At 60.2% G+C, this 25,494-nt stretch overlaps 8 protein-coding genes across 8 annotated transcripts; 4 read left to right on the forward strand and 4 right to left on the reverse strand.

Moving 5' to 3' along the window:
* Positions 1-76: 76 nt before the first annotated feature.
* A1Q1_04411 (uncharacterized protein) lies at positions 77-2,784 on the reverse strand (the record flags this gene model as incomplete). The annotated part of the gene is made up of 8 exons (XM_014322777.1): positions 77-567; positions 606-1,181; positions 1,225-1,321; positions 1,840-1,894; positions 1,942-2,096; positions 2,153-2,328; positions 2,375-2,445; positions 2,510-2,784. The coding sequence occupies 8 exons, from the start codon at positions 2,782-2,784 to the stop codon at positions 77-79; spliced, it is 1,896 nt and encodes a 631-aa protein (XP_014178252.1).
* A 208-nt stretch (positions 2,785-2,992) lies between these two features.
* A1Q1_04412 (uncharacterized protein) lies at positions 2,993-4,184 on the forward strand (the record flags this gene model as incomplete). Its single annotated transcript, XM_014322778.1, has 4 exons — positions 2,993-3,237; positions 3,277-3,402; positions 3,531-3,553; positions 3,598-4,184. The coding sequence occupies 4 exons, from the start codon at positions 2,993-2,995 to the stop codon at positions 4,182-4,184; spliced, it is 981 nt and encodes a 326-aa protein (XP_014178253.1).
* A 79-nt stretch (positions 4,185-4,263) lies between these two features.
* A1Q1_04413 (uncharacterized protein) lies at positions 4,264-4,976 on the reverse strand (the record flags this gene model as incomplete). The annotated part of the gene is made up of 4 exons (XM_014322779.1): positions 4,264-4,354; positions 4,452-4,677; positions 4,743-4,868; positions 4,925-4,976. The coding sequence occupies 4 exons, from the start codon at positions 4,974-4,976 to the stop codon at positions 4,264-4,266; spliced, it is 495 nt and encodes a 164-aa protein (XP_014178254.1).
* Positions 4,977-6,235: 1,259 nt separating this feature from the next.
* A1Q1_04414 (protein-nucleus import-related protein) lies at positions 6,236-10,115 on the reverse strand (the record flags this gene model as incomplete). The annotated part of the gene is made up of 10 exons (XM_014322780.1): positions 6,236-6,382; positions 6,583-6,927; positions 7,423-8,532; positions 8,589-8,939; positions 8,981-9,293; positions 9,338-9,393; positions 9,480-9,693; positions 9,782-9,874; positions 9,927-9,940; positions 10,008-10,115. The coding sequence occupies 10 exons, from the start codon at positions 10,113-10,115 to the stop codon at positions 6,236-6,238; spliced, it is 2,751 nt and encodes a 916-aa protein (XP_014178255.1).
* Positions 10,116-13,038: 2,923 nt separating this feature from the next.
* On the forward strand, positions 13,039-13,827 carry A1Q1_04415 (iron ion transport-related protein; the record flags this gene model as incomplete). Its single annotated transcript, XM_014322781.1, has 3 exons — positions 13,039-13,320; positions 13,444-13,744; positions 13,811-13,827. 3 exons carry the CDS (start codon positions 13,039-13,041, stop codon positions 13,825-13,827), a joined length of 600 nt encoding a protein of 199 aa, XP_014178256.1.
* A 2,420-nt stretch (positions 13,828-16,247) lies between these two features.
* A1Q1_04416 (uncharacterized protein) lies at positions 16,248-17,315 on the forward strand (the record flags this gene model as incomplete). The annotated part of the gene is made up of 1 exon (XM_014322782.1): positions 16,248-17,315. The coding sequence occupies one exon, from the start codon at positions 16,248-16,250 to the stop codon at positions 17,313-17,315; it is 1,068 nt and encodes a 355-aa protein (XP_014178257.1).
* Positions 17,316-17,977: 662 nt separating this feature from the next.
* On the reverse strand, positions 17,978-19,965 carry A1Q1_04417 (uncharacterized protein; the record flags this gene model as incomplete). The annotated part of the gene is made up of 6 exons (XM_014322783.1): positions 17,978-18,246; positions 18,336-19,165; positions 19,310-19,379; positions 19,483-19,553; positions 19,595-19,815; positions 19,864-19,965. 6 exons carry the CDS (start codon positions 19,963-19,965, stop codon positions 17,978-17,980), a joined length of 1,563 nt encoding a protein of 520 aa, XP_014178258.1.
* A 282-nt stretch (positions 19,966-20,247) lies between these two features.
* A1Q1_04418 (actin cytoskeleton organization and biogenesis-related protein) lies at positions 20,248-23,946 on the forward strand (the record flags this gene model as incomplete). Its single annotated transcript, XM_014322784.1, has 5 exons — positions 20,248-20,611; positions 20,780-21,400; positions 21,482-21,936; positions 21,995-23,400; positions 23,454-23,946. The coding sequence occupies 5 exons, from the start codon at positions 20,248-20,250 to the stop codon at positions 23,944-23,946; spliced, it is 3,339 nt and encodes a 1,112-aa protein (XP_014178259.1).
* Positions 23,947-25,494: the final 1,548 nt, after the last annotated feature.

The raw sequence follows: 25,494 nt of genomic DNA on the forward strand, positions 1-25,494 counted from the left end.
CGTGCAGCAGGAGTTGCGAGTGCAGAGACGTCGCGGTCGGATCACTGAGGTCAGTTGAACAACGTGCCCTAGCAACTCACCCGCTCATGGTCGCTTCTCGCTCGCAGATGATGCCAAGCACCTCGCCCCCTACGACCAATCCGCCTCCGTTGATCAGACCCTCCTGCGCCTTTAAGTTGCGCATGAGTCCGAGGGCGCCTCCGAGTCCGAGCTCCTCGGCCATGCCGCCGAGCCCATCATCATCATCGTCTGATGCGTCGTCGTCGTTCGGCTTCTCGTCTGTCTCGAGCGCCGTACAGAGGCTGCTGAGCAGCGACATCGTGTGCAGCGTCGGGTGCAAGTGGAAGTAGAGCGTTTGCAGCGTGAATGTCGGACTCGTCAGGAATAACGACTCGAGTTGCGCCGTGAGCACACGATACTCCTTCAGCATACCGCGGATGCCCGCCGAGAGCGCATGGCCAACCATGCCATACTCTGGTGAGTTACGGAGTTCGATCGACGCCTCCACGGACGTGAAGAACGTAGCTATCGGCAGGAGACGGTTCACGAGCGAGAGCAGCGATGGGTCTGATGTCAGCTTAGCCGATTCGAAGGGCGTAGCTCACCGAGTGTAGGATCGACCTGCCATCGGGCGCCCTGAAGGCGCTGCTCAACGTCCATCGGGTCATACCCCTCAGCATAACGGATAAGTTCTCCTTCGACGCCCTGTAAGACGAACATGAGATCCTCGCAGATCCACGCTTCCTGCACCGCCAGGGGAACGCCCTCGAGCTGCCTTGCCGGCGGGGGAGGTCTTGACGTTGTTGCTGAGGTTCCAGCAACGGCATGTCCGTCCACCTCAACCTCAACGGTCACACGTGTTTGCGGTTCGCGCTCACGTTCACGATGTCTTAGGGAGTCGCTCCGTGGTCGTTCTCCGCGATCTCGCTCCCGTTCCCTCTCCCTCTCTCTCTCGCGGTCACGTTCGCGATCGCGGTAGCTACCGCTTGAGCTCGGTCGGCTTTCGCGCTCTCGTTCTCGGCGCACACGTTCACGATCACGATCGGTCGCTCGGCTTTCCGTCCTACTCTCAGCACGGCTGTCGGATCGAGTCTCAGCACGCGACTCGGCCCGTTCACCCCGCGTCAGTGTGCTCGCAGCGGTGCTGGGTGTCGTTCGTCGTTCGTGTTCTCGAGCGAAGTCTGAAGTCAGCTAAGGCCGGCTGCTTCCAGCTGAAAGACGTACCGATCTGGGCCCGGATAGCAGCATCTCCGGAGTTCTCCAGTTCCTCAAGAATCTCGTCGGTCGGTTTGCCGCGCACACTGGCGATGGTCGTCGCATACTGTTGTCAGCTAGGGGTCCGAACTGGAGGCTCTTGGGCGGCGTAGACGCGTTCGATGTCAGGCACCTAAGCATCGATGACACTCACGCGCTGCAAATCTCTCGGCGTGAAGTAGCGGCCACTTTGGCGCGTCGGCCTCGGCGTAAACGGCACGGTGGCCATGGTGGATGGTGCTGATGACGACCAGCGGGCGCGGCGATGTCAACAACATCGAGATGACGCGGGGCGGCCGGAGGCAATTTCCGGCTTGGGCGCGTACCGCGTTTTAGCTCTGCCAGCTGTCTTCCTCATGACATGTCTGCTGAGCAGCGTCCAATGCACCTGTTGCAGAAGCCTGCGAGAGCAGATTATAGAGATGAGATACGTAGGTATGTATTCGTGATTCGTGAAGCATGCGTTTCGTGCTACATGTTGTTTGTTGTTGTTCAGGTCTTCCCTCCAAGCCACCGTCCCATCATGTGCCACCAGCTCTCCTTCCCCGACTGCTTTGTCTCATGCACGTCTCCGCCCTCGCGTACGCGTTTCTTGTAGTCACCAGGAAGCTCGATCCTCTTAGCCCCCCAGAGACCGCGTCTGGCGCGACTGAGCGTCAGTTAAGTGCTAGAGGCTGGCCAACTCACCGAGCTTCGTCCTCGATCTGCTTCATCTTCTCCAAGCCCCATTTACCGTACTCGGCGCCACCGGCCTCGTACACGACAGCCTGACCCTCCTTCAGCATCATGAGAGGAAGAGGTTTATCGGGTAGAATCCAGCGCGTGATATAAGGAATGCCGACCTGCTTGTCAGCCTCAAAAGGGCAAGTATAGCTGAAGCTGCGTGCCCGTCACTCACGATACGTCCGTACTGATCCCTCCGAAGGACCTGTACCCGCAGCCTCTTGCCGAGAACAGTCTTCGTGAGCCACTCGAGACTCTCCTTGCCATGGGGCTGAGCTGGGTTTCCGAAATGTGCCAGCTCCGGGGCGTCCACGCCAGCAATGCGGACCGACAGCGTTTCGTTCTTCAGGTCTGCTCCTCGTTAGAGTTGTTCGGACTAGCGCGCAAAACAACTCACCCTTCGGCGCTGTTGGGACTTTGCGCAGCTTTAGTGGTCCACGCCAGAACGGTCCAGGGGTATGGTACAGCCTAAACCCGTCACCATCGCCTACGCTGCCGTTCAGCTGAGACCTCCATATTGTTCGTAGCTTACCGAGTGACGACTCCGACGATGGAGCCCTGGTTGTCGAGCAGACGCGGTGGTACACCGTCAGCGTTGCGTATCCGCTTCCAGCGCTTGCCGAGGGTGAGCGCGCCGAGTGTCAGTGCTGTACCTCCAAGGGCCGAGAGCACGGCGATCGTCGTCGAGTCCAGGTCCTTGAGCTGCGGGAGCAGACTCTTCGCCGTTTCAGAGACGGAGCGCACGGGGTAGCGGGCACATTGTCGCCTTTCTCGTCTTCTCTTGTGCACGACGACGGCGGTGGACATTGGGTATAGATGGAGGAAGACGAGGAAGACGCAACCTCGTGTCAACAAGTGCGGAGCCGGTGATCGGCCAAGCGGCGCTGAATGGCGGTCCTGGCTGGCCGGCCCTGAAACGTCAGAATCGACATGTCGAAACGTCACTTCTTTGGCTTCCTCCACATCTGACATTCGTTTCGACCACATCACAGCTTTCCACAACAATCCCAGGAGGATGGCGCAGGAGATTCTCGACACACTACCGGCGCTCGCTCGCCGCCTCGCCGACGTGCGCGAGTACCAGATCCCACGGCTTGCCCAGTCTACGACACTGGCGCGCGACCTTGCCGGTGAAGCGAGGGCGGATCTCGAGAGCGTGCGCGTCGGCTTAGAGGATGCGAGGGAAACGGCCGAGCTCGCAGGAGCAAGGAGGGAAGAGCTGCTGAGCCAGGTACTGGCGCTTGAGGATGAGTGGGCGAGGTGCGTAGCTTTGTTCTCAGTGTATTGAGCTGACAACAGCGTGCACCGCGCATACCGTACAGCGCTCGTCGACAGCAAGCGGAATCAGGCGAAAGCAGATGCGCGCTACGAGCTGGACGAGTCGCGATTGCAGCCGGAAATAGAGGAGAGCAGCGGCGTAGTTGGGTGAGCTACTCTGAGTGTCGTTCATGAGCTAACATCAGCGGCGAGGACGCCTTGCAGACGAAAACGAACGAAGTCACGGACGCCCTGCGACGAACGACGCAGCTAATGCAGGCTGAGCTGGAGCGTAGTGTGCTCAGTGTCCAGATGCTTGGTAAGTTCCAGCTGGTGGAGAAGGATGATGTCAGCTGACCTCAGACTCGTCCACCGAGACACTTCGCAGCACGCAGTCGCTGTACGAGCGGTACAACGACCTGCTGGGTGCGTCGGGCAAGATTGTGAAGGCGCTCGAGAAGGCGGACTGGTGGGACCGCGCGATCATCGCCGCCGCGTTCACGTTCTTCCTCCTCTGCGTTGCGTACGTCATCAAGCGCCGAGTGCTCGACCGCGTGGGTGGTTTCGCCGCCTGGTGGGTCGGAGGCAGCTTCAGGCTGCTTCGCATGGGGCTCACCGGCAAGCCGGCGCGGAGGGTAGTCGAGGATGTTGTGACGCAGGGAGCAGCTGTTGCCAGCGGAGCAGCCGTCACGGGAGCAGCGGTTGCGGGAGCCGCGGGGGCAGCTGCGGGAGCAGTGAAGCAGGAGCTGGACAAGAAGCGGGCAGCGGACACCGACGCTGCGGAGAGCAAAAGCAAGAAGAAGAGCAAGAAGGACAAGAAGAAGAACAAGAAGGCGAAGAAGGGGGTCAAAGAGGTCAAGCAGGAGCCGGACACCGTCACTATCATTGAGGAGGTCGTGCCGAGCGAGCCGGCGGACGATTCGGCTGTCAAGGTCAAGGTCGAGCTTTAGATTGTAGAGCAGTAGCCATGTATCACTCGCCACAACCGTCTGTCAGTCTATTTCATGCATGTTGGGCTATATTATGCGTTTATTGTCCGCGGGCCTTGACCTGGGGCTCCCAGGCGGTGACCTTAGGGCGGGCAGTGTTGTAGGTGATGAAGCGGCCACGAGTTCCGGTACTGTTGCGGTCAGCTCTCATCGTACAGTGTGACAGAGCTGCACATTCCACTTTCCGCTCTCCTGTCTCTTCTCCGCTTCGCAATAAGAGCTACTCACAGAGTCTCGTTCCACTTGACCTGCCAGGGCTGCTGGCTCTTGAGAACAACCTCGTCCTTGGTAGGGGGGTCGAGGCGGATCTGGGTGAGCCACGAAGCCCAGGGGCGCGGGATCTGCGTAGCGTTGAAGTCGTACTGGACGAGGTCGACCCAGCGCTGACGACCAGGCTGCTCCTCGCGCGGGTTGTAGTTCTCGTAGTACCGGTTGCCGAACTCGTCCTCACCAACTGTTGGTTAGCTACGAATCGCTGGTTCCGACAGCTTGGCGTGCGCGACGATCATGACTCCGCACCGGTTCCGGCACTTCCACGGTCCCCTACGCCAACCTCCAGGCTTTCTTGGCTGGAATTCCAGAACGCACGCTCCGAAGCGTACATGGTAGCGCGCATGTAATCCCGGCAGCCCTCTCGCAAACACTCTGCGCGAGACATCTTCGATTTCGCAGTCGATCGCGCTCCGTCAAGTCGTACTAACCCTTGGTACCGAGCTTCTCGTCACCGATGGTCCTGTCTGTCAGCTCTAACATCTTCGACGCAGCTTGCTCTACGCCGCTCCACGCCGTCCCGGAGACCGAAGTGCATTGCGTCGCCGTGCGGTGGTTCGGTCGGTCGGCGTCGGTCTCCTTCCGGTACTCGCAGGGTCGGAGCAGTTCTACTCACTGCATCTCGTGGACCCATTGGCGGAGTCCAACAGCCCGGGCGTGTTTGATCGTGCGCGCAAGAGACATCGACATGGTGAGTGGTGTGTTGCTGGTGCTGCTCGACGAGTGCTGATCATTCAACGCTGCACCACTGGCTGAGCCGCCGCGAGCAGCCGGGCCTGCCTGGGACTGAACCACCACCCTGGGGTTTCGGCGAAATGGCCCGTGGCACCCTCCGCCTTCATGACGTCCCTGCCTTGTGATGCAATGTTGCGCAGAATACATGCGCTCATGCATGGGTGAGGAGATGCAATGCAACAGGAGATGAGATGGGGGAACGCGATGATCATGACTACTATGCATACAATGAATGAGAGATTTAGTGCATGCCCCGCTGTTCGGGGCCGAGCTCGCTAATGGTCGACGGGGCCGGAGGGTTGATCTTCTTCCTGGTCTCGTCAGCTTTCGGTACAACACTCGCGCAGCTGTTCTATACCGTGCCGCAGAGAGTAAAGGTGCCCGCGTTCAACAGCACGGGGCGCAGTCCTCGGCCAGGCTGCTGATTGAGACCAGGCCTAGCCATGGCGCCCTTCCGCCGCAACAGCAAGTCCCGTGAACACAGCCGCCAGTACTCTCCGAGCACGGCAGTAACGCCGTACTCACAGTCCATCTCCCTTCTTCAGGAAAGTCCATCGGATGACCTGCGGGTCACGACGCATCGCAGCGTTCAGACGCTTCAGTAGCAGTGGAGACGTGTCGAACATCATCGTAAAGTGGCTGATGTTAGCTTTCGGGATTCTACTCTCCAGCTAGGACGCGAGACATGGCAACGGAAGTGTAGAATGGGCCGAGTCGGGCTAGGACGTCACAATGATGAGAAGGACGGGTCGTCGGACTCAGCGGCCGGGGACGCTGAACAGTTGACGAGAGCTTGATACTGAACAAGCGCCCCCTCGGCGAACGAGTTGAAATCGGCGGTGGAAGCGTTATCGGAAGCCACGCCTCAACTTCGCCAGCATTCAAGGCATTGGCGCCAGGGAGCGTTCGCACGCAATGAGGCATCCGATGTCTCTCCATCCTCCCACAGCCGTATCTCCCGCCTTCCTCCACTTGGCTCGCTGCGATATCACTCCCCAAATGTCGACTCACTCTCCAACATCGTGCGCCTGCTGGTTTCGCTTCATGCGCTCAGGCAGCGTGAGACCGATACCGAGACCCTTGACTTCCCGCACAACGCCGCCCTGGAGGTGCACCTTGCGGGCGATGTTCTGAATAAGACCGCGCAAGTTTTGCTGCCATGTCAGCTAGCGTCGCCACTTGTAGAAGCTTCAGGATTCCTCCTCCTCCGTCCTCCATCCTCGTCCTCGCCTGTTGAAGAAGCGTGCACGCGATCGAGAACCGAACTGCTGAAAAGTCGGAACAGCCCGAGGAAGGTCGCGGCGAGGAGGAGCGGCGGAAGGAGGAGGCGGCGAAGGGTGGAAGTCGGACTCACCGGCGTCTGGGGGTTGTGCGACGCGATACAGAACAGCTCGTAGAGGACCATGGCGAGTGAGGTGGGGTGCAAGCTGTCAACTTCGGTGTGCTCGATCTCGTGCAGGTGAGCGTTCCGAGATTTCTGGCGGACTTGGAAAACGTCCGGAAGCAAACCCACGTGGCCGTCTTTATCTCTCCGGCCAGCCGTGCCTGGTTGCCCAAGTTCGAGCTTGGGTGGCAAATCGCCAGACAGAAAGGGGTGTCGCTGCAAGCGCCCCAAACGCTGAGAGGGTGGTTCCAATAGTGATTCATACCCAAATTCTATATGCGCGAGCTTTAAAGTAGAGGAAGTAGAATGTGGTGGCTACGAGCGCGAGTGGAATAACATAAACTTGTAGGGACAGTGAGGATCGGGGTGGTGGTCGTTTCTTGGTCGTTGGACGGAATGGGAAGGTGTTATACTGATGGTGGTATTGGTAGATGTGGTGGTCATGGGGATGGAGCAATCTCTTCTCTACGGTCTCTACTACATCCTCGTCTAAGCTGTTCTTCCGCTCATTCATTCGCTCTTGCTCGTCTCTTGGCTTGGTCTCTCTTGTTATAGTCAATTACCTCTCCCTCAACAGGCACGGTGATGGGACTGAATGTTGGAAGGGAGACGAGACAACTCTCTATTCACAGGGCGCGAGAATACCTCTACACAACAGTGAGGATTAACTCAGCCTCCGCGGCGCCGCAGCATGAAGGTTGCCACAACGCGCGCACCCGCGGTCAGCCCTTGCCGTCAACGAGCAAAGAGGGCATCATCCTGATGCCTGCGTTGCCTGGCGAGCCAGCTAGTCGCGGTGGGGCGGCTTACCACAGGACGGCGTAAGCCAGCGGCGCCGACGTGGTCGCGCACAACTCGGGCTCCCAAGTCGTGCCAAGCGGAGAGCATGAGCTGCTGCTCAAGGCGGTATCGGCTGTCAAGAGAAAGTGCGTTGTGCTGGGATCGGTTAGCGACTTCGAAACGGAGTAAACCTACCTTCGCAACACTGAGCTCGTTGCGCAGCTGCTGGATCTGGGTCTCGTACGACTTGGCGGTCTCTTGCGTACCGGACTCGAGTCTCTTGTCGTGATCGGCACGGAATAGGGCGTCCTGGTTCTTGATGAAGGCACGCGCCTTCTTGAGCTTGTCAGTGAGCTTGGCAACCTCGGTGAGCAGCTCATCGTTGCGCCTCTGGAGGCCATCTCGCTCGGCCGACTTGGGGCTAAGGGTTCCGCCAAGCGAAGAGCGCGCCTCGCTAAGTCTGCGCTCGAACCCAGCACTCTGAAGTTCAATCTTGTCGACCATAAGGCGGCGGATCTCCTCGAGGTGGAGCCTGTCGCGCTCGCGCAGCAGGGCGATCTCCTCCTGCAGGTTATTGACCTGTTCGCTGAACTTGGCGGTCTCCGTCTTGGCCTCATCACGGGCGCTGCTAATAATCGAACGCTTGTCCTTATCAACGAGAGCGAGATCAGCCTTGGCAGCGGTGAGTTGTCGGACGAGGTCGGCGTGAGCGTCTTCGGCGGCTTGCGTGTCCCGGTAGAGCTTCTCCCGCTCCTCGGCCATGTCGTCCAGCTTCTGCTGCATGGCCGAAGCAGTCTGCTTGGCATCTCCAGCCTTGCCAGAGAGAATGTGCTCAAGCTTTGCCTGGGCGAGCAACATGTTGCGGTTCGCTTCCAGGTAGTCGGCCTGGTAACGCTCACGAGCTTTGGAGGCATCGGCAAGGAGTCCCTCCAGAGTCGTCACGCGGTCGCTGTCGTCCCCAGAGCCCTTCGCATTGGCGAGCTTCCGCTCAAGCTCTCGGATGCGCAAGCGCAGCTGCGGCTTGCTGAGAGCCTCAATTACATCGTCGGCTTCAAGTTCCACCTTAAGGGACATGTCGCCTTCGTTGGAGATGGCCGACTCGCGACGAGCCGGGGCATACTCCAGCTCCTTGATGCGCTCCTGGTGAATGTGGACCTCGTCTCGCAGACGATCACGTTCTCGCTCCAGGGTGCGACGCTGGTTTGCGCCTCCTCCAACTGGACGGTGAGGTGAGCGAACTCCTCGGCCTGCTCATTGACTCTCTTCTCGAGAGCCTCGACTTGGGCGCGGTAATTGTCGACCATCGCTCGGGAAGCACTGAGTTTCCGAAGGTCCACCTCGAGGGCCGAGTTCTTGTCGATCAGGGCGGCGTTCTCTTGCTCAAGTTGCCGCAACTCCTTGCGCACGCCCGCCGAGTCTTCAAGCTTCTTCTTGTACTTCTCAATCACATTTTCGCTGCGATGCAGCCTCTCCTCGACCTGCTTGGACTCCTCGACCTGCTCACGCAATCGGCTGACCTCCGATGCAGTCGCTTTCAGCTCTTCGCACTGACGTTAGTCCAGTTTCTGTCGGGTGCCACAAAGCTCACGTTTCGGGTCAGCTCGGCAATGATAGCCGTTTGCTTTTCGAGCTCGGCCTCGGTCTGCGCTAACCCATCCTCTGCTCGTTGGAGGTCCGCCCGCAGCAATTCGGCTTCTCCGGCACTCTGTGCGGCCGCAGTGGCACGAGCAGTGGCGGAATCAACGGAGGCACGGTGCTCGGCCTCCTGCTCCTGCTTGGCCGCATCCATTTGCTTCGCAAGGGAAGACACTTGCTCTGTGAGCTGATCGCAGCGAGCGCGGAGCTCTTCATTTTCGGAAATCAGTTTGTCGCGCTCGTTACGAACGGCGGTGAAGGGTGGACTGCGGTGTAAGCCACGGGGAGTCGGTTTCAGCGATGGACGTACGAGATCTCGTCAGCCTTGGACGGGTCTTCGACTGGTGCCGGCAATGTCGCCATGACCTGGACAATGTCAGCACGGACCGCTTGTTTTGACCTAGTGGCTCCGGTTGCCACCGACGGCCGCTTGGCGGCGGCGAAAAACTCACGCCCTCGATGGTTTTCATGAGCTCGACCATCGAGCCCTCGTCGAGTGCCTGGATTTTGGCAATGACACGCTCGTTGGACGGACCCATGGCACCCACGGCCACACAGAACCGAGAGATCTGCAGCAGACCGGCGGAGCCCTCAGCGCTCCGCGGGTTTCGGGCGATAGCGTTGAAGTTCGGCTCATGCAGGGAGGTGACCTCAAGTGTCGGCGCACTTGGGTGGTGAAGCTGATATGCAAGGAGTAGGCGATAGAGTCGCTTGCTACTTCGTCAGCTCTTCTCCGTGCTGGCGGGAAGCTCACAGAGTGTTCATCTTGAGCACCCAGTTGTCGTTGACAGCGCCCGACATCGAGCCGGGGCGAGGTTTCGGCCCACTCTTGAAGTGTGTCGCATCGCTGTGCTGTCAGTATCACTGCATGCAGGTGAGCATTCGAGTCGCCACCGTACATTTGATGAAGCACCTGATGCGAGTTAGCAGACTGTTGATTCGCCTACCAGGAGGGAGGAAGGAAGGTGCACGAGACTCACCTCCATGAGGACCTTGCCATCGCTAAGCTGCTCGAACGACGTGACCCTCCGCGAGGGTCTGAAGGAGTTGAAGAGCGCCAGCAGCGCATCTTTCTCCTGGCGCGACATGATGGCTGTTCAATGGGAAGCAATGCCGCGCGGGGCGGCCAGTGGGTGGTGTGTGTCGAGTGTGAAGGAGTGGAAGGAAGACAGGTGCAGCCAGCGCGAGCCGATGGATCAACGTCGACAATAATAACAGCCCGCCAGGGATTCCAGTAAGCGGAGGGTAATACGCTAATACAGTACGGCCCGTCGCAACGGTTGAAACCGTCTCGTTGGCAGGTACCCGCACAAATAGACTGCGGCCCGTGCGGGGTCCCCACGTTGATTTTGATTTTCCCTCCTGTAACAAGCGTCGTGGTCCCAGGTGTGCCGAGTCTATTGCCCTGCGCTGCCAGGCTCGGCTTGGCTAGCCCTTCTGTCTGAATTGGACTCGACATATGACCCAGTTCTCTTCCTTCGTTTCCTCCCCTCAGCCACTCCGAACTCGGAAGACGCAACGGTTGGATCGGTTCGCACGCCGCTGGCACCGAGTGAGCGGTCGAGCGGTGATGCTGAGATACTGCAGGATCTGAAACATGGGCGGCGGTCGCGCCTGGCCACAGGCTGTTCCGGTATGGGCTGGCTGCTACAGGCGAGCTCCTCATCAACCCTTCATGCTTCCCCAGCTGTGCAGCGTGTGCATGGTGTGAGGCTGCAGTAGCCGACTGCTGACTGGCCGTGTCTGCAATTCATCCGTGCGCTCGTCTAGCCTCACCCCTTTCTACCTTCAGCCGCAGAATCAAGGATCACAGTTCCTGTTGGATCTGCTTCTTGCTCCGACATCTCCCGGCGCCCCGACTCCCCACGACATCATCAGCTCAGTGGAGCTCCACCCGTGCTTCTTGCATGCTTCTTGCCGCCCGTGCTGCCCAGCTAATGCTGCGCCGGATAACGCCCGCTAATGCCAACTCGGAGGAGAATGTCCGCTGCCGCTGTTCCGTCGCTGCCGACGCACGGGCCGGCCTCCGGGACCCGCAAGCTCAGTCATCACAGCTCAAGACGCCGCACTCGGCAAAGCCGCTGATTGTCACCCTCCTCCGGATCTCGGCTGTATGACTGGGAGGCTAACGAGAGTGCTGGAGATCCGGGGCGCCCCCGTATGTTCTGGGACAGGCAAGGGGACCACTACTGACCAATTCGAAGCGGCTGACTGCCTAGAGAAGCTGACTGCCTAAAGAAAAGCACTGCAGGATGGCCCTCGAACGCTGACAGCAGGTACCGGAGTTCAACCAGCGGCTCTTCTTAACGTGATAGGCGTTCCAGCGCTTCGTGGCGCGCCTCGATGCCCCATCTGCTCGAAAGATCGCAGTCAGCTCACAGAGGGCGTGATCGTCGACCGCCGCCGTACTTGGCCCAGGGCCGTAGAATCTCCAGGTCCGACGTGAGCGCTCCACGACTGCCTCAGTCCAAGTGTTCGATTGTGACCGCTGTGCTCACTGACGAAGATGCGGACCCTCACTCGGATGACGCGCGACCTACCGCAACTCGATCGCGGCTTGGAGCGAAACCTCAATCTCCCCATCTCTGGGCATGCCTTCCCTTGCGCCGGTTAGTGAAGATGTCTTCCAGTACTGGATAACAATTCCGACGTCTGTACGTCTGAGTGGGGTGCCCAGTTTCAGTCGAGATTGCTGCACTGAAACGGTTCCTTTCAGCCTGAAGCAATTTCTGGCTGCACCTCGAAGCACGAGAAGCTACGCCGCCTGCTTGTGGAGCAGAGTGCAGTGATACCAACAGCGTTCTACATTACGTCGCACTCAGAAGCGGCAGCGACAAATTGTACACACGGGAAGCGCACGCAGTGTCTGTGCACGCTGTGCACGCGGCAGCTAGCCAAACAAGCGTACACGCGGCGGCGCATGCGTGACATGAACAATAGTCTTCCTCTGTCATGGCTTGATGGGCGCAGGTGGGCGCCGTAATACAAAAGAGCAAGTCGGCGATCAGATGTGCTGCACGGCACGACCGGCAATGGCCCAGCGAACAGCAACGCAGACACAGTCGCAAACTAGGACAAGCATGACGCTTGACGACGCTTACAGCGAGGCGAAGCGGTTCCGATGCCAGGGTAACCGCTTCGGAGAGAACGTCGGGGGTGAGTGTGTGCTGAGTAAACCCCCGATCGATGGCTCGCTGACCCTCTCAGGTATGTGTAAGCCTAAGCTCGCTGAGGACGGGTGGTACAAGTGCACATTGTGCCGGCGGCAACTCGGCCAGCCTTAACACCTCAACGCTGAGAGATAGGGCCAATGCTCTCAAGCCCACCTGTCACTGTATCGTATCACACTGTACACAATCTAGCCCGACCGCATGCACTGCTATGCAGGACACTGGTATCGGACATCGGACGTCGGCGTGGACGGAGATATGCGACGTAGTTCGGCAAAAGAAGCGCGTCACTATGGATGCTGTGACGTTGCGCGGGAGCAAATCACCCGCAGCCTCGGCTTCTCAGATGATCAGTTGACTAGTCCCCTCCAACCAAGGACGTCCGAGGGTCTCCGATCTCCGAACCCGCGCGCCGCCATCCTTACCGCAGGATTCACTCGATATAGCCTCGATAAGATCGAGAGTGTCTTCTTCACCTGCAACAGAAATCACTCCAGACAACCCCGACACTCACCACATCCAGCCCAACCCCTGACACCCAAGCCCAGGTCCGGGGCCAGGTTGTCACCGCATCGCCGCACCCGTGGGAAACCCGCCGAGCAGCCAACCGCGTGCGGGCTATTGCAAGCGTCGAATCCTACGCCCGACATTCGCCGACGAGAGCTCCATCGCAGTCAGCCAGTTTGTCGCCACCTCGGCCCTTCGTCACTGCTCTAACTCCTCGCAACACCACCGTCCATTTCTTGCTCCGGTACACATTCTTGATTTTAACTACACCGACTTAGACTACAACACAAGGACACTTCATCGCATCGCAGACAACCCGCCCACTCGCAACGCTATGTCCTTCTCCGTCCTTCGCCACTCTCGGCTCCTCGCTCAGGCGCCGAGGACTGTCGCTGCTGTCCGATTGCTCTCTACGCCGCCGGCGCGCGCCGAGGTCCGCACAACGACGCCGACGCCTACGGTTCCGCCGCCTAACTTCAACAACCCGCCTGCTTCTGCGTCGGCTGGCTCCAGCGTTCAGCCGAGCAAGAACATTGACTCGAAGCCGTCCTCGTCCTCGTCTTCCTCGTCTCGCCCGCGACGAACGATCAAGAGCAAGAAGGCTGCTCTGACTATGGTGAGTATGCTAAGTGGCCAATCATGCGATCGAGACTGACGTGACTTTCCGACACCTGTCGATATGCTCAATCCTCCCTCCTTCCTTTAAACTTCTTGAAATCAATCATGTTTCCCACAACAGACTCCTGAGGCGATTGAGCGACTCCGCGCTCTGCAGGCGAACCCGACCGAGCCCAAGCTTCTTCGGATAGGTGTCAAGACCCGCGGTTGCGCCGGCATGGCGTACCACCTTGACTACGTCGACCCGCCGGGAGGCAAGTTCGACGAGGTGGTCGAGCAGGACGGCGTGCGCGTGCTTATCGACTCGAAGGCGCTGTTCTCGATCATTGGCTCGCGAATGGATTGGCGCGACACGAAGCTGTCGGCTGGGTTCGTCTTCGACAACCCGAACATCGTTGACACTTGCGGGTGTGGCGAGAGCTGTAAGTAGCGTCGTGGCGGCCCGCGCTGCGTGGATCTAGCGGGGAAGGTTTTGAAGCTGACAATAGTTAACATCAAGTTCTGAGACTCACGAATGTAGAAGAAAACGGCATAGACAGCATCCATGTAATAATACCAGCACGAACATTAAGCACCCCCTCTCGAGAAGCGGAGATCAGGGCGGACAGGTGCACCCGATACCGGACAATGGGCGGATGTTGCTCTATCTGAGAGCTATCTGATAGCCCTACCCCAGTCACGCGCGCAGACCTTGGCAGCGAAACGATTGGATAACTAAAGCGGTGAAGAGGACTCACGACAGGACGAGCGTAACGCGGTGCGTGCCGCAATGATGACCAAGGGATCCGCCCCGGTTGTCATGCCTAGACAGGGTGCACCTCTGTGCTCGATCCGCTGGGACCGGCACTTGGAGAGCATGTGGGGAGATTTGAAGGCACAGTATGAGGGCAATCAGCGGAATCGAGCAAGGGCTCGAAGACTCCACAGGCACTTGGAAGGGGCATGCGTCAGGTGCGACGGGCTCGTGCGGGCTGAGCGTGGCGCGTTCGGCCCCAGTTGCCCACCTGGCAGCTTGTGTGGTCTGCTTGCAGGGTTGCTTACTTGACCCAAAATAGCTCCCTCAGCATGGCTGGTGCGGTAGAGTGAGAGCTCCCGACGTGGTGCCGTGACACCCATCTCTCTCTGCTTGTAACACTCGCTCAGATGAACTTTCGGCTGGAGAACTGAGCGCTGATGGCAACCGTGCCACCAGAAAGCTGCCACTGACCACTAATCTCTAGCAGCACAGAGGAATGACATCGATAATGAAGCAACTTCGGAGGAATGAGAAGCCGTCCTCGCGTGCTTCTCAGTAGGGCCGGTTATGACGCAGCAAGTGAGATCAGGAGGAGCAAGGCACAGATGAGTCACCAGAAGTGAAATTGCTGTGCTACAGAAGCACGTTCTTCGAGTTAGCTTATGAGACGTCAACAAAGCCCCCTCTCCCGTCTCTGGCAGGCCCGAGATGCAGGTTGAAGGCTGTTACGTCGGCGGCTTGCAGGCTGGCAGGGCTAATAACGGAGGGTCGTGCGCTGTCTCTCCTCAGCTGCTCAGCCTTCGATCCGTTCGACTCTCGGCGCTCTGCACTCTGCAGTGCGCAGGACACTTTTGCTGGGCAATGCCCGTGCTGCATGCCCGTGTTGGGGGGCTGCCAGGCACTAGGCTTAACAACCCCAGCGAACGCCAGATTCGCAGCACTCAGCCCGCAGCTGTCCCCCAGCGCCCAGCGCCACAGGACATTGCAGGCAGGTCCGCCACCCTCCTGGTTTCCTGGTTCCTTGTGTGCTCGGACATCCAAGCGGCCAAACAATGGGATCGTGTGAGGAGAGGAAGCATGCCGAGGAACCGCGACGGAACCCCCGAAGCCACGCCGCCCGTGCTTGTGCGCGGTCTCACTTGGCAGCGTATGAGCTCATCGGGCTCTAGAGCCTTGTCACCAAGAGCAATTAACAATGGGGAGGAAGCATCTCCCCAAGGTCCCTGTCAGCTGTCCGGGATCTGTGGCCGGGTGCATTCACTTGTCGAATGCCTGCTCGCGCAGGAGAGCCACCGAGTACCACAATCTGAGAGTACAGAGTGGACCGAAGTCGGTGCGCAGAGGACAATATTGTGCTCGTGCACTGTGCGTCAAGCAGAGAGGTGCCGGAGCTGCCGCGCACAGAGGCGCACGTCAAACAGGCGAGCGTTGGCGCCGCCGCGCGCGCGCCGCCTGCGTCGCCCGTACGGCGCAGGTGGCCGCTCGACTGCGCCTATGACGACGGTGTGCTCACCGGACACACCGTGCCACCGCCCAGTACCGCCCGGCGACCCGGCGACGGACACAACTGACACATTGGGTTATGGATACATTGCAGCAAGACCAGATACAGCTTTCTGCTCATCACATCAGACTGGCTCAGCGCTGACCGCTCACCCCCTCGCCTGCAATCGCCTACCCGCTCACGCCGCGATCGTCACGTCACGCCGCAAACGCTCGCCTCCAAACCGCATTAAGAGTCGTCACCGCCGCCGCCGCATCATAGGTCCAGGCAGAAGCAACGGAAACGACTCAGACGCAGCCTTCGGCCCTTCTGACGTGTGGAAGCAACTCTTCCTCTTCCGACCGACCGGCTACACTCGCAGCAGGCGCGGTTCAGTCTTATAGTCGTGCATTGATTACATTTACTGCACACCACGCTGTATCTTCCTCCCCCGCTCGCATTCTTCTTGGTCGACCTCCGGCGGCATCGCGTGTTCGCCCTTCGCCGCTCTCTTGCACGTTGCACAGCAACGGATACGCCGCTGAGCACCTGATCGTGACGACACCAAGTGTTCCACCGTCGCGCCATCTACCCTTCCGCAGGCCTGTCGTCCCTCAGTACTTCAACTCCCAACACACCTTCATTCTTGCGTCTTCATATCTTCACTGCCCTCTCACTCCCCACCAACGACTCCGAGCCCGGACCGATGGACATAGATACACGAGCCCCGTCGCCGGCGAGCGACACCATCGAGGAAATTGCGGATCCCCCATGGACCGATGGGAGTGTCCCGCAGGCGAATTCGAACCCGACGGCTTCGCCGCAGTCTAGCTCCGAACGCGACCAATCCGACGTGACATGTAACCTGGCGGCGCTCGCGGGGCTCGCCGGCTCTCATGGCTCTGGCGCTTCTGGCCGCTCTGCGGGCGCGGTCACCAAAATGCCGGCGTCTGCTCATGCACCCGGGCCACCGACCATGCCCGCGCCCGCGAGTCTCCCGCCGCCTCCGCTAAACCCTCAAGCCGCCGCGACTGCGGTGCCAACCCCGGCACAACAGCCGGCGCCAACGGGCGTGCATGTCTGTTCGAACTGCAACGTCGCTCAACCCGCAAGCACGAGTATGACCATCCACCCCAGCCAGCCAAGTGGCAGTCCCAGCCTGCTGGCCAGCATTGGGCGCGGGTCTGCGGGGCCCGCCCAGACGCACTCGATGTCGCCGAGCCTCCTACCTGCCGTTCCGCAACGGTCCACTCCCTCACCGCCTCCAAGCGGGGACCTCGAGAAAGAGGTGCGCTACCTGCGTACGCGACTGAAGGAAGCTGAAGCCCTTTCCGCGCGCTTACACGGGCAACTCGAGAGCTCCCAGCAACGTCTCTCCAAGGAGCGCCAGCATCACGAGTCGATAACGGAGATGTGGGCGAACCGCGTCGGCGTTCTGGAGGTGGACAACCAGAAGCTGAGAGCGCGGCTTGGGCTCGGCGACAAAGTGTCGGACATGGCATCGGGGATCATGGGCGAGGGGCGCCTGAGCTTCGGCGCATCGAAGGGGCACACCCGACGGACGAGCAAGGATGTCAATGCGGGCAAGAAACGCAGCCCCTCCAGTGATCCCAGGCGTGGGACGCCGCCACGACATATCGACATTGATCCCCCGAGTCTCTCGAGTCTGAGTGCGGGCACCACGACGACACCGAAAGCGACGACACCTAGATGTCAGGACGTGTGTCCCATACAGTGCTCGCAGCAGCTCGTCGTCGGGCAGGAGCAGCCATGACTCGATCGATCTACCGAATGAGCGAGATTCAACTGCCGACCCCGAAAGCCCCACCGCCCCCGCACACATGCCCCGCGAACAAAGGCACGGTGACACCCCTCAACGCGCCCAACGCGCCGCACCCAGCCCCGCATCGTTACGCTTGCTCAGCCGGCTCAGCCGTGAGCAGAGCGCCACTCACCTCATACGCACACATCCACACACGCCCGCCGCTCGGCACACAGCCTACTCACCGACAGGCAACCGCCACGGCACAGTCTAGTAAGGCACCCCCTCATCTGCCGCAAGCTGGCAACGACATAACGAACAATGACGCCCCACATGCCCTCCTTCGGCACATCTTCAGTTAATTGTATTGTATTACATGCAGCCTTTGTGTATCTTTTTGCCTCCCTCTCCGCAGTCTCTGGCCGGCAGTCAAGGCGGAGACACACACGGACTGTGCACTACGGCTTGGGGCTGTGACGTGACGAGTGAGCCGGCTGAACGGCAAGCTGGTCTCGGATAAGAGTTGAGCCGGCGCTAATGAGCACGAGCGAGAGACCCTCCGTTGCGTGCGGCGTCGGAGCGGCGCCATGCGTGCCGATCCCCGCCGAGCGTGCCTGCGGCAAAGCTGGAAACCGCCACTGCTCCTCGAGTAAGACTCACGGCGACTAAGGAGCTCAGGCCGAAGTCTCCGGAGCCTTCTGCTCGGCGGCCGCGTTCGTCTCCGGAACCTCCTGCACCGACGCAGGCTGGGGCGCCGAAGAGGAGGGCACGTTGGCAGCCGACGCAGCCTTCTCGTGACTCTCCTTGATGCGCTGCGGGAGCGGCTTGAGCTCGCCGTCCTCGCCAACAAGACCGATCGGGGCCATCTTGCCGATGATAGCCTGGTTGCCCGGGTTGCCCGTCATCAAGTTGCGCACGGTGAGGAGGGCGTGTTCGCGGAGGTCTGTCGTCAGCTACTCAGAGCAATGACAGCTGTAGCGCAGCGCCTGCGCACTGTGTGATGCAGACGGAACGTCCCGCTTGAGTACTCACAATGGTTGCGCTCGTCCGTCTCACACATGCCGAGCACGGTCTCGACGCCGCCCTTCTCGCGCACAATGTCGCCGACCTTTGTGTCGTCGTAAGCCAACAGGCCAAGGAGGCGGACGAGGTCGCGCTTCACGTTCTGGAACGGCAGCGTCGTGTTCTCCTCCGCTGTCGGCTTGACACGAGGGAGGAACGCGTCCGTCGCCTGGAGCACGGACACGAGCTCGCCGATGAACTTGTCCGTCTTGAGTTCGGCGACGATCTCCTCGTCACCGCCAGCGGAAGCGGAGACATTCTGGCCCTTCTTCTGAGCCGCCTTGACCGCATCTGCTCTACGCTGGGCCGAGAGGACAATAGAGCTCAGGCACTCGGTGCACAGAACCAGACCGATGAGGACGGGCGGCAGACGCGCGTCGTCCTTGCCTGACTTCATCGAGGAAGAGGCGTACTTCGCCAACCGGCCGAACAGGGGTACGAGGAAGGCATTGGGCGACGGCGAGGCGTTGTCTCCGTCCTCCTCTTGCTCTGTGCCGGCAACATCAGCGCGCTGAGCCAAGTACGCATCGAGCTGCTTCAGCAGTGTCGTCTGGCTTGGCGTGATCTCCTCCTCGGGCTCGGTGAGGCCAGCCTGATCCGGAGCGCCGAGGGCGGAGAAGAGACGGGACTGCAGATCCCGCACGATGAAGCGGTTCACGATGCCGACGGCCAGCTCGAAACGCGCATCCTCGCAATCGACCCAGTCGTCTAATCGGCCGAGAAGCTGCGCGAGCCACTTCACTCCGGTTGGGGAGAGAAGGTTCTCCCTGTCGTTAGCTTGGACATGGACAGAGAGGAAGCTATGATGTAGTTCAAGGACTCACAGACGGCTGCCGTCCCTTGTCAGGTTGTTCAGCAGGTGCAAGGTGGCAACGTTAGTTCGCCGGTCGCGAGAGTCGAGCAGGCGGCTGTTGTTAGTTCGACAGACTGCGACTAGAGCTCACATAACGACGTCGTCCTCACGACCGCCCGTCAGGTACTTTGCCAGTAGCGCATCAGCACTCTGCATCGACACTTCGCTCCCCGTCGGTGAGATCAGGTTGCTGAGCAGCTCAGCCAGCATAGCCTGAAGGAGGTAGTCTGCTGTCAGCTTGTAAAGGGGAAACGTGTAGCTCACACTTCTCGTCCTCGATGCGGTTGAAGGTCGTCACATCAAAGATCGTCCTGCGGATCAACGGCTCGTGCGGCCTGTTACACGTCAGCTTGTGGCAAGATCCAATGCAGCTTACAAAGCAGCCTGCTGGTTCTCGAACAAGCCAGCGATCAGATTGCGCTCCAGCTTAGCCGTAGCCGCTGCCAGTGCGACTCGCGCCTCCTCGCTAATGGCGGACGGAGCCTTCGGACTCGGGTCCAGCGACTCGGCAACTGCGGGCCACAAGTTTCCCAGAGCTTCCCATACTGGTTTCCCCGCTGCGTTGATCTCGGCGACAATGTTCTCGCTGTTCGTCAGCTTGCGACAGGCATTAGCAGCTCACCGGTCAGACAGGTGCTGCGCGACGTAGCGGGCGACGTCGTCGATAATCTTGCTTGCAGCGTTCGCCGAGTCTGTACTCCGCAGCGACTCGGGGGTGAGTGCGCCCTGCAGCGCTTTGGCGTCCATGATTGTCGTGGTTGAAAATAAGGAAGAAAGACCGAAGTGCGCGCCAAAAATGGCCAAATGAGGAGGGTCCGATGACGCTCGAAGGATTCTGCGTTGTGTTTTGCGGGGGCCCGGATTGGCGCCATGCCGGCACGATAGACGGCGGCGGATCACCACTGTGAAGTCCGCTGGAGCTACCGCTGTAGCCGAGCATTGATAGGAAAAGTAAATTACCCCAAGCGCGTTTGCCCGACGACATCCTCGACTTTTCCTCCTGTCCCACTCCTCACCCCAGAGTACGACATGTCGAAATCGAATGCGTCCCCGATCAAGGGGAGCACCGCTTCCTCAAGCGGAGGACCGAACGTCCAGAATGTTCAGACCGTGGCGTCCGTGTCCAACGCCGCCTTCACTAAGCTCGCCGAGCGCGGCATGGCGGGCGGTTCCAACGCCGGCTCCCGTCCCGGCACTCCGGCGTCTCCGAGACCTCATTCGCCGACCAAGGCGTTGATCGGCGGCAAGACACCTGTCGTTACCCTCGGTGTGTGCGCCATGGACGTCAAGGCCCGAAGCAAAGCTATGCGAGAGATCCTCACCCGCCTGGTCGAGATTGAGAGGGGTGGAGTCGATGTTCAGATCTTCGGAGACGTGGTCATCCTCGAGGAAGGTGAGTCTTCTTACCATTTCAAGTCGTTGCAACACGGTCACATGTACCATGCGTTGCACGATATGCTTCTCTCCACACCGACAGACGTTGCCACCGGTAGAACTGCTGCGTCCCCCGGTTCTCGTAGTGACACATGACGCCACTTCAAGCTTCCTCGCTGACCTTCAGATATCAACCACTGGCCCCAGGTCGACGTCCTCATCTCGTTCTTCAGTACGGATTTCCCGCTCCCCAAGGCGCTCGCCTACACTCAGATCCCCAACCGACTCCCGCCCATCTCCATCAACTCGCTCGCCATGCAGAGCCTTCTCTGGGACCGTCGACTGGTTCTGGCGATCCTCGACCACATTGGCGTTCCGACGCCCAAGCGAGCCGAGGTGAACCGTGACGGAGGGCCCCGCGTCCCCCGATCCCTGCGTCTGCGCGTGAGGAAGGAGTTGGGTCTTGTGCTCCCCGGTCACCAGGCGAAGGACGAGGACAGCTGGGACCCGGTCGTCGTGCCGGATCGCTGGAAGAACAAGGCGCACAAGGAGGTGCCCCGCTCGCGTGACGTGATACTTCGGGCAGACGGTGACGCCATCATCATTGGCGACAAGGTCGTTGAGAAGCCGTTTGTGGAGAAGCCCGTCAACGGCGAGGACCACAACGTTTACATCTACTACAAGGGCGGTGGTGGTCGCAGGCTGTTCCGCAAGGTCGGCAACAAGAGTTCAGAGTATGACCCGTCGCTGTATCACCCGCGCACTGTCGGCTCATTCATTTATGAGGAGTTCATCAATGTTGACAATGGTGAGTCACAGTGCGGTCGGACATTACCGGTGGCTGTGGCGCGGCCCGGTGGTCCGTGTTGATAAGTGCTAACAATGGCAGCTGAGGACGTCAAGGTTTACACGATCGGCCCCGAGTTCTCGCATGCCGAGACCCGCAAGTCGCCCGTTGTCGACGGTCTCGTCCAGCGCAATGCGGACGGCAAGGAGACGCGATTTATTACGAAGCTGTCCCCGCAAGAAGAAGCGTACGCTAAGGACGTCGTGGAAGCGTTTGGACAGCGCGTGTGTGGCTTCGACCTTCTGCGTGACCACGGCCGTAGTATGGTGATCGACGTCAATGGCTGGTCCTTTGTCAAGGGTAACCAGTCCTACTACGACAAGGCTGCCGAGATTCTCTCGGCCGTGTGCGACATTGCCCGCGAGCGCAAGGTTGAACAGACGCAGAAGTCCGCCCTCATGCCGCCGCCCGATGCGCAGCAGTCGTCGACCAGCACACTCCGTGCCACCGTCACCGTTCTCCGCCACGCGGACCGCACGCCGAAGATGAAGCTGAAGGTAAGCTATGAGAGTCTCTTAGGTAACTGACTCGCAGTTTTCCTTCCCTGCCCACGAGCCTTGGGCCAGGCCGTTCCTGTCGCTGCTCCGTGGATACCGCGAGGAGATCATTCTCCGCGACCCCCGTCAGCTCAACTACATTCTGCTTGCTGCGGACGAGGCGAAGAAAATCGAGGGCGTCACTCCCGAGATTGTCGCCAAGCTTGATCAGCTCAAGGAGGTGCTCACAAAGAAGATGTCGCTGCCAGGCACCAAGGCGCAGCTGAAGCCGAGCTTCGTCAAGAAGAACGGTGACAAGGACAAGGATAAGAAAGAGAAGAAGAAGGACAAGAAGAAGGAGGAGGTTGGCTCTGGCGACGAGGACGACGAGGCCAGCCGCCAGCGCGTAGACGACTGGCTCAAGCGTGGCAGCGTCGGCAATGTGCCCGCAGGAGAGAAGGCGAACACGTCCAACGACTCGACCGTCCCGCAGACGCCCGACATGCGCGCAGTCATCACAGGCGAGGCCGAGTCGTACGGCATCCCCGAGGGCCTCGAGAAGATGCAGCTCGTCGTCAAGTGGGGCGGTGAGAGCACGCACGCTGCGCGCTACCAGGCCCGCGACCTCGGTGACGCCTTCAAGAAGGACATTCTCATCATGAACAAGGATGTTCTGTCGAACGTCAAGATCTACACGTCTTCTGAGCGTCGTGTCATCAACACTGCGCACTTCTTCGCGCACTCGCTCCTGGGTGCCGGCGACCAGCAGCCGGCCACGACAACGCCGACCACGAACCGCTCGTCTGGCACACCCGCCGAGCCGTCTGGACCAGTGATTTCGCACCTGATCCAGCGCCGCGACCTGCTTGATGACAACAATGCGGGCAAGGAGAAGATCGGCGAGGCGAAGAAGAAGCTTAAGATGCTTCTTCGCTCTGGCGAGACGGAAAAGCGGTCTGACCTGCAGTGGTCACTGAAGGAGGAGCCTGTCGAGGTTGTGCGGGAGGTGATCGCGCAGCTGACTGAGCTGCGTGCGATCATGCGTGCGAATTACGAGAACGGCAACGTCGAGCGTATCCCGAAGCAGCGGTGGTGCAGCGGTGACTCGCCGTGGCTGTTCCGCGAGCGCTGGGAGAAGATCTTCGAGGACTGGGTTGGCGTCAAGCAGGAGAAGTTTGACCCGTCGCGTGTCTCCGAGCTCTACGACAGCATCAAGTACGACTCGCTGCACAACCGCAACTTCCTCTTCGCCGTGTTCGACCCCGAGGGCAAGGGCCTCAGCTCTCGCACCGGCGCTGAGCACCAGGACCGCCGTCTGCACGAGCTGTACGCCCGCGCCAAGGCGCTCTTCGATCTCGTCGCGCCGCAGGAGTACGGCTTTGACGCCGAGGCCAAGGAGGAGATTGGTATCTTGACGTCGCTTCCTCTCCTGCGCAAGGTGTGGGGTGACCTCGAGGAGGCGAAGAACACTGGCAAGTCGTCGGCGTGCTTCTACTTTACGTGAGTTGTTCGAGGCGATTTCTGAACTGACAATACAGCAAGGAGTCGCACATCACGACGTTCGTGCACCTTCTCCTGGCCTCGGGTCTGCCGTTTGCGACAAACGTGCGCATCCCCGAGCTCGACTACTGCTCGCACATCACGATCGAGCTGTGGGAGAAGTCGTCCCAGCGCGACGGCAAGACGCACAAGGACTTCTCGATCCGTCTGTCCATCTCGGAGGGCGCGCATTCCCCGGCCGTGCTCGACAGCAACGTCGATGCACGCCACAGCCTGACTGTGCAGCCGCGCCGCAAGCTCACGTCCCACGTCGACTGGGCGCTCGCCGAGAAGTGCCTTGTGAAGCACTTTGGCAAGGGCCTCACGTTCTCGACGACGCCGCTCGAGGGCGACCAGGTCTACCTCAAGAAGGCGGTGCATGATGAGGCTGTTCTGCCGCTCTCGCTCTCGCGCGGCGGCGAGGACACGCCCCGCGGCGTCATGAGCTCGGCGAGCAGCCACCGCAGTGCCGCCAGCGATGCTGGGTGGTAATACGTAGTGGAGAGAGCGCCGAAAGACCTATACTCGGCGTTGGAGTTCTTGCAGCAAGGCATAGCATAGAATAGAACTTAGTAGCAGCATGTCACGAGTGTCTTGGTATGAACCGCGGTGCTGGAATCGGGCAATTCGCAGCGCGTGATATGCAGGCTCGAAACGAATCAGGTTAAGTGGCGGATAGCGCACAAACGTGCATGCCTCAGGCCGGAGTCGGAAGCGTGGCTGTGGGCCAGCGGGGACGTCACGACGTGACCTTTGATGTGCCGACAGTGCGCGTCGCGTCGTCCGACTGCTGACTGCGCGATAAGATCATTGGCTGCTGGCATGCACGCCGTGCATGCTGCACCAGTAGATCGACGATCGAATGTGATGATCAAGAGTGCTCCGACAGTGACATTCGGATGGAATGCGCCGAGAAAGGCTTTCAGTCCGTGCAACCGCGGTCACAGACGCCAGGCGTGCATGTACCGTCGTCTATCATGGTCTGCAATACGGACAGAGAGCAAGAGACGGTGATGGAAGCATGCCCCCGCTGGACCACAGCCTGAGGACACGCATGCGCACCGCCAAACGAGATATGTGCAGACGTATCATCGGTGATCCGGCGAGAATCAGTCCAGTCGGTCATGCCCACTCTTACATGCATGCAGTGGCATGGCCGTATATGACATTTCCGCCGCACGCACGCCGCCCTCACTCTTCGGGCCCTTCGGGGCAAGTCTCGGCACGCGGCCACGCGGCGCACGGCTGTTCGAATTGTCAGAAGAAACGACAGCCGACGGCTTGATGGCAGCTGACGCAGTGAGAGCTGCATGAGCTGGGCGAGCTGGCCGAGATGGGCGCCGGCTGAGCGCCCTCACAGGGCCAGCAGGTAGGGGCAGGTTGCCCGATCCCTGCATGGCCTGCTCTGCCTGCTCTGCCTGCTCTGCCTGCTCTGCCTGCTCTGCCTGCTCTGCCTGCTCTGCCTGCTCTGCCTGCTCTGCCTGCTCTGCCTGCTCTGCCTGCTCTGCCTGCTCTGCCTGCTCTGCCTGCTCTGCCTGCTCTGCCTGCTCTGCCTGCTCTGCCTGCTCTGCCTGCTCTGCCTGCTCTGCCTGCTCTGCCTGCTCTGCCTGCTCTGCCTGCTCTGCCTGCTCTGCCTGCTCTGCCTGCTCTGCCTGCTCTGCCTGCTCTGCCTGCTCTGCCTGCTCTGCCTGCTCTGCCTGCTCTGCCTGCTCTGCCTGCTCTGCCTGCTCTGCCTGCTCTGCCTGCTCTGCCTGCTCTGCCTGCTCTGCCTGCTCTGCCTGCTCTGCCTGCTCTGCCTGCTCTGCCTGCTCTGCCTGCTCTGCCTGCTCTGCCTGCTCTGTGCCTCCCTGCGCCGAACCCCGAGAGGCGCACCAGTGCGAGCAGACGACGCCCTTATCGCTCCACTCCACACACAGGCAGAATGCCGCTTGTCTTCCTTCTTCTGATGATCACAGATGACCTGGAGATCGCAACCTCAAGAGTGAGCCACAGCCTGTCGGATGCGACGAGGAAGGGGACTGCACGAGGCAGAGATTGCAG

The sequence above is a fragment of the Trichosporon asahii genome, assembly GCF_000293215.1.
Source record: "Trichosporon asahii var. asahii CBS 2479 unplaced genomic scaffold scaffold00070, whole genome shotgun sequence".
In the NCBI taxonomy this organism is placed as follows: Eukaryota; Fungi; Basidiomycota; class Tremellomycetes; order Trichosporonales; family Trichosporonaceae; genus Trichosporon; species Trichosporon asahii.